The sequence below is a fragment of the Anoplophora glabripennis genome, unplaced genomic scaffold (genome assembly GCF_000390285.2).
Source record: "Anoplophora glabripennis isolate ALB-LARVAE unplaced genomic scaffold, Agla_2.0 scaffold203, whole genome shotgun sequence".
Taxonomy (NCBI): Eukaryota; Metazoa; Arthropoda; class Insecta; order Coleoptera; family Cerambycidae; genus Anoplophora; species Anoplophora glabripennis.
The window spans coordinates 643,662-651,164 of record NW_019416311.1 but is presented as its reverse complement, the minus strand read 5'-3'; the positions used below and the strand labels follow the sequence as shown (position 1 = coordinate 651,164).

At 32.8% G+C, this 7,503-nt stretch overlaps 1 protein-coding gene across 1 annotated transcript in view; it reads left to right on the top strand.

The window, feature by feature from the left end:
• The window catches only part of LOC108906206 (ras-related protein Rap-2a-like), a 51,783-nt gene that overhangs the window by 37,401 nt on the left and 6,879 nt on the right, over positions 1–7,503 (top strand). The window contains exon 4 of the mRNA XM_023454036.1: positions 5,242–5,434. Within this exon, the coding sequence (XP_023309804.1) occupies positions 5,242–5,434 (193 nt within the window). The remainder of the gene's footprint in view (positions 1–5,241; positions 5,435–7,503) is intronic.

Here is a 7,503-nt window from a genome sequence, read left to right as displayed (position 1 = left end):
CGAAGAGGTGCAATTGAGTGGCCCCCTCGGTCACCCGACTTAAATCCTTTAGATTTCTTTCTCTGGGGGCACATTAAAAGCAAAGTTTACAGCACTCCACCTGATACCTTGGAAGATCTGCGAGGACGAATCATTAATGTATGTCGCGAAGTAACACCGCAAGTGCTCCAGAATGTTCGACAACGGTTTGAAGACAACCTGTATCATTGTATGCAAGTTGGCGGACAACATTTTCAGCATTTACTTGACTAATACCGTAAGTTTTGAAGTAAAATTAAATCGATTTTCGCATTTCTCGTCAAAAATATTGTTCGTATTTTCAAAGCTGCATATTTTCTAAAATAATGAATCGATTTTCAAAAAGTAAGAATCGATGTATAGAGAATTAAAAGCCCTTTCTAATGACGCCCCACTTGACCCCCATTCCCATTTGAAAAAATTTAGGGGATAGCACCCCCACTTAGGGGGTTGAAGATTTTGGTATGCTTTTTGAGCCAAAAGTTATCCCCCTCAGAAGCAAACTTTACCTGTTTTTGGATTTGCCGAAAAGTACATTACTACCCTGTAATGCCTTGCAGTACGTTTTCGATGGGCTACCCTGTATATGGGTATGGATAAATAAATATGAGAACAAGTTTTTCAAATATTTCAGTGCCGAGTTGCTGCTTAGCGACCGAGCCTGGTACATACCTTGAAATTATAGGTTCTTTAATTGACTTCGGAAAAACTATATAAGTAGTTTTAAAAGTACGGTATTTTTAGTAACTAGTCATCGCGATTTATACCTGTAATAAAATTTGGTTTACTAGCGTATATTATAATGTAAAAAATTAAAATAATTCCACTAAAAAAAGATTCCATTAAAAAAAGATTCTACTCTAGAACGTGTCTTAAAAAAAAGTTTATGATATATGATATTTTTGGTTTTTGCCAAGTTATTTGAAATTTTTTTACCCAAAATATTCAAATGCTCATAACTTCTTGAAAGTTTGAAATAGAAATTTGAAAAAATCGTGAAAGTTACTCTAAACAGTTACTAAATAATACCAAAAAATCATGAAAATTAAAAATGGTCCGGTCACGACCTCAGTGATTTGGCATGGGATGCCCTGTATACTTATAACATACCTACATATTTATTTAAAGAGAATATAGGTAATGTTTTCTTCTTACGTAAAGGAGAAATAAGTTTATTAAAAACATTCATAATAGGTACTTATGTAAATATCCTTTCGTTATCTATTTACGTCTGCAGGAATTATTATGTCCTAATGATTCCGTAAACTGAATTAATGAAGGAACTGAAATACGTGCAACATTCCCTACTTATTAATCAATTTCAATGAACGTATTTACCTCCCTATAAACTTACTGGAGGGAAACAACTAGGCAAAGACAGTCCAAACTGTGTTTAATTATAACATTAATTATCTTAATTAAAGGTACTCCATAATTTCATTAAGATATGCTCTAAACGTGATATTTCAAAGGAGAACAAACAGACTCGCTCTAACAATGACTAGGGGCCATTTAAAGTAGGATGGCTGTTTTCACTGCATTAATTAGAAGGATTTGTGGAGAAATAAGTTCTGTAAGTTAATCTTTGCGTAGTAGGATCAGTTGCCTCTTCGCCTTTCTTCTTTTTTCTGAAAACAATGCGAATAATTAAATAATGAACAAGATTTTCCACGGAAAATGACCATCCCTTTAACTTTTTTTATTTTTGACTGTAGGGAAAATAAATACCATACAAATTGGATAGTCCTTCGAGGGCCACAAAAATTAATACTTAAAGAACAATTGAACATCACATATATGTGACTTCAAAGCGTAAGTTCTTTTTTTAATGGGATATACTGTATTTCTTTATATTTCTACAATCTGTCATGTTTCTGTTTTAGCTTCTACAATTGCTCTCTTTTAATATTAATACTACATTTAAATTTAATAACAATAATTTAATTTACTTAATAACAGAATAATGTAATAAAATATTTTTTGGTGTTGTTAGGTAAAATTTACAAGTTTAAGAGTGTTTAAATATTATTAGTGTGAATTAAAAATGTTACATTATTTATTGTGGAATATTTTTTAAGAAACTAATTTATAATAAATTGAATATAAAATATTCCTTTCTGGTGGGCATGTAAATGTTTATAAAACATTCAAACACAATAGTGTAAATAATGTTTTATAGTTTTATTTTACATATGTTTTATTTACATCACTGTATAAATGCATATTATTATCTAAATGGGAATCTGATTGGTTGTGGTCATAGTAAACTATGATTTACATTTTAAAGAAAAGCAAAAAGAAAACCTTCACGCAAGAAGTAATTTTCATAGAAAACACAGGTTTTCTGATCGCCAAGATGGGAAATTACACGACCAGGAAATGACTCATGCAGTAATTGAATTGTTTCTCGAGCTGTATGGCACGTGGCACCGTCTTGTTGAAAGTGCACGTCCTCTACATCCATATCTTGCAATTTAGGCACAAAAAACTGGATTATCATGTCGCGATATCGAGAAACTTTAACTGTTATCACCTGACTAGCGACAATTTTGAAAGAGAATGGTCCAATGATGCCTCTAGCCGAAAATCCGCCACAAACAGTAAGAAGTTGTGAATCAACAGGCACTCGTGGGTTGAAATGATGAGCATGATTTTGTTAAAAAAATCAGCATCCACTTGTACCATAATCCATTCAACGAACTCTCTTCGCTCTGGGTGTCAGTAGGCTTCAGTTCTTGAGTTAACAGAACTTTGTAAGTGTGAAGATGCAATTTTTCCATCAGAACACACTGTGAGAGCTTCTCGAAATGTCCAATTCTTGATCACGGTGCCGATTTGATGTTTTTTGATTCTCAGCAACACTGTCAGGGTGTTAAAGATCACTAATTGATCCAGTCTCCCTGAATTTTTCAATTAATCTCTTTACAGTTGATGAAATTGAATCACTATTCCGACCATATTTTGAACTATCGGCTGTCACACTCTCTTTACATTTTACCGCACAAATGGCTCAAAATTAAATTATTGCGTGAATTTTGGGAAATTGGATATAAGTCTACTTTATAGCTACGTACCATAAGACCATTAAAAAACTAATATCAATCGATTTTACATCGAAAAGTTCATATGGGACGATTTTTATTTCAATTCTTTCTGATTTAGCAGCAGATATACAGAAATGAATATGTAATTTGAAATCGGACAGGTACCAAATTTCTGATTTGTTTCAGGCATAATAAAGTGTTATCGGTTTTCCTTACCTCACGCATATTAATTAATAATGTTATGGCAAACACTTTTTTTGTAGACTGGAGGACGCTATTCGTCCAGCAATGAATTACATCCGTAATATCTAGTAAACAGCTATGATCACTGAGTAATAAAAAATATATATTTCGCCTAGTGCGACACTAGACTTGCCTTCATAATACCTACATATTAGTAGGTCGCTCTTTGACAGTAGGTATGAAGCAATGATGTATGTCAGTAGGCTATTCAATGTAGTGGTAATAAATAAAATTACGCTTTGTAGGTATGTAATATCACACCCATAATGGTGTATTTTAAAAAGCTTGGTCTAAATTTAATAGCCTTCAAAGTCGCAAACTGAATGTAAAAGACGTTGTATCCGTAGAACACTTCGTGCTCAATTGAAATATATAGATAAATTATGTTTCATTTTCATAAATGCGTTTCTTATAAACTTTTTAACACATAAAGTACATAACTTGCTTTTCAAATTTAGTTTGTCGATTAACAGAAAATTTAAATAAATTTCTGTGTTTCGTCTAAATGCTTCGATCGTGATAATGGATTGTCGCAGTTAAAAATCCATCAGCTACGTCAACAAGATATTTTATATAGAAAACAATGACAGTTTGTGTACCTGTGAATTACGGAAAGCCTAGAAAAGCGATATTTGTTACCAGAAAATTGGAAAGCTACAATGGTTTTGTAATGTAATAAGATATTCCACTTTTACGTCGGATGAGAATCGAGTTACAGACGTGACATTCTCAATTTTTGAGCTTCTGATTTTCCGTCATATCTAATCAGATTTCTTTTTACTTTGAAAAATCAGTGATCTGGAAGAGAATGTATTCATTTTTAATAAATATGAAAACAATTACTTTTTGATTAATAAAGCTCTCATTCATTTAGATTATGCCATAAATAATAGGGGCGCATGTAGATTTTTATGCATTAGGTTAATTTCTAAAATTTTATTATAATAGTTAATAGACATATTTTTTTATTGCATTTAAAACTTACACTAATATTAACATTAACAGAAACAACATTATTGTCCTTATTTTTTACTTTTGATATGGGAAAATTAATTGCAAACACAGTTGGAGCTATCTTAGTTTAAAATCGATCTGTGTAAAACTATCAAAGAACTGAAGGAAAATGAACCATACTCGTGGCTGACACTGGACATGAGGCACAACAGCATGCATATCCAAAGTGGAGAACCAACTGCATGACTAAATCTTTATATATCTAGTCATGCAGTTGGTCAGGAACAACCCAATCAAGAAAACTGAGAAAGGTATTGCGTCTGCTATTGTATCATCTAATATTCACAAGGAACTACTTAAGAATCTTATTTCGATAAACTCAAGAATACCTCTTTATTTAAAACAAATTCACATGCTTTCTTCACGGGACGAGAGTTTTCTAGAAACAAAATGAAATTTCACTCGATGCAGAGAAAATCGCATGAAAATTTGATCCTTTCCAGAGAGGTCTTTTTCAAGAAAGTAAGAATAATGAGAATACCCATTTTAACAATGATGGACATTTGGTAGAATACTCGGTAGAGTATAAGACAAACAAATCTCTACTCTAGTAGAAGAAGAAGAAATCTCTATCTCTCCTTTTTTACATTTGAAAAGATAAAGATTAAATTAAAAAATCATATAATAAAAACAAAACAGAGTACCAGTTTTATAAAGATTTTTAGAAGCTCCTAACTTATTTGGATTATAATGTGGTGTAAAATAAAAGTAATAGATTGATTGATTGAAGACCTATAATTATTATTAATTGTACCGAGGAGGCTTTCGCTGCTGTTCTATTCCTGTTAATGTTTTATAATATAGTGGGGGTTACTTTTTCGAAACTTATAAAACAAAAAATTTGTTGGGTCTAACTTATATAACCAGTCGACTTAAAGAAAATGTAAGAAATAAAACATAAAATTTCTCTTTCTATTGACAGGTGGAGAACTCTTTGAGTACGTACGAGCCCCACGCCTGTATCGTGGTTTACTCCGTTGTTTCCCGATCCAGCTTTCAGCACGCTGAAGAGACTCTCAACTATTTATGGAGGGAGGGATATACGCACGAGAAAAGCGTGATTGTTGTAGGGAACAAAGCCGATCTCGCTCGGGCCAGAGTCATTTCGGCCAATGGTAAGTCACCGTGTTCAGTTTTCATTATGTGGAGTAATTCATTTTGTTCCCTATTAATCCTAATTTACGTGTAAGACCGAGAATTTAACCAGAAACCGTTTAGTAAATGTGTAAACAAAGAAATAATACGTTATATACATACATACATCACTTTAATTCTAATAATGTTCTACTTTCTAACCAATCAGGATTTCGTAAAAATTTTAGTACAGGAACGGTACTTGCGTCTGTGGCTGATGATGCTTTACGAGCTATCGACTCTTCTAGGGTTTTAAGCCTCATGCTTCTAGATATGTCGAAAGCATTTGACTCAATAGATTTTAGCTGCCTATTGGCCAAACTCTTTTTCTATGGAATTCATAATAAATGTCATGATTGGTTTTATTCCTATATTAAAGACAGAATGTAACTTATTAGAATTAAAACTGAAAATGGTTCTTTATTTTCTGAACCTAGAATAATAAGATCTGGAGTGCCACAAGACTCTGTCCTGGGGCCTTTACTTTTTAGTATAATGTACTGCGGACTTTGTGTCGTCAGTAGTGCACACTACTTTGCACATGTATGCGGATGACTTACAAATTTTGTACAGCTTCGAAATTGAGAAAAAACAAACTGCTGTTGATCTTATTAATTCTGACTTGCATCGGATTAAGGAGTTATGTGATAAAAATGCTCTAATGCTTAACCCAAATAAATGTAAAAACCTGGTTATCGGTACTTATCAAAAAACTAGACAGTTGGGGGATTTTGCTGTTTATATTGACAATTGTCCTTTGGAAAACTGTAGTTCAGTAAAGAATCTGGGTCTTGTATTTGATAATGACCTGAAATTCTCACAACATGTTAGTGAATTATGTAAGAAGGCGTTCATCTCCTTTAAGCAAATAGCGCCTTTAAAACGTTATTTGAGCTCTGACATTAAATTAGTATTGGTCGAATCCTTAGTTTTGTCTCATCTAAATTACTGTGATTATGTTTATGGTCCTTTACTTACAAATGCTGATAAATTTAAACTGCAAAAAATTCAAAATTGGTGCATGCGTTTTGTCACATATATACCCTTTCTTCACCATGTTACTCCCTTTATTAGACAGTTTGGTAAATTAAGACTCAGTGAAAGGCGCTATGTTCATTTTTGTGTTTTTGTAAATAATATACTGTGTAATACAACTCCTGACTATCTTTATGAGAAGTTGGTTTGGCGACATGATGTACATAATCGTCAGCTTCGTAATTTACATGATTTGCAAATAATGCGTCATCGAACTGAGTATTGTAGATGTTCATTTGCCTATTTAGCAGCTATGGTATTAAATAATGTACTGGTGCCTCAGGACTTAACACTCCGTAATGCACCTCTGATTAAGAAACGCATTCGAGTTGGTCATGGAAAACGATAACTCCACAAATGCTGCTGTTTTGTATTAATATTAATATACGTGTGTGTTGAGTGTGTGTCTGACTATACTACGTATTTGTATGTGTATTGCACAAGCATGTATGAGTGTTGTGTATGTATATTTATAAGTTATATTGTTTTTTTATACTGTTTTAATAACACTTTATAATCATATTGCTTTTAATATCTGTAAGTTAATTGACTTTCTGAGGGGGAGGCTAATTATCAGTTATCTGTGTCTAGTCCTTTTGTGTATAGGTTTTATATTGCCATTGTAACTATGCACAATAAATATTTTTTATTTCATACTGTCCGGTATATTGCTATTTCCCGGATTCATTTGCGGCCGGTAAGTGAGCTATTACAGTATCAGAGCCGGTAAATGTTGCCTAGCAACGTGATATTAGACATGTCACAAACAATATTATAAAATGACAGATCAAGCGATGTCAAACAAAAATTTGATAATTTTAAGGAAAAAATAGAAATTTCTGCTCGTTAAAAATAGAAAGACAGTATGAAATAAAATATCATACGATACACGGCCGTTAGGTGTTATTACAGTACTCGTTTTTATTCCGGACTCGGCTCCTACGTCGCCTCGTCCGTAAAACAACTCGTAATGTAATAAGTCACCTACCGGACTTGTAACGTAAAATACTATTGT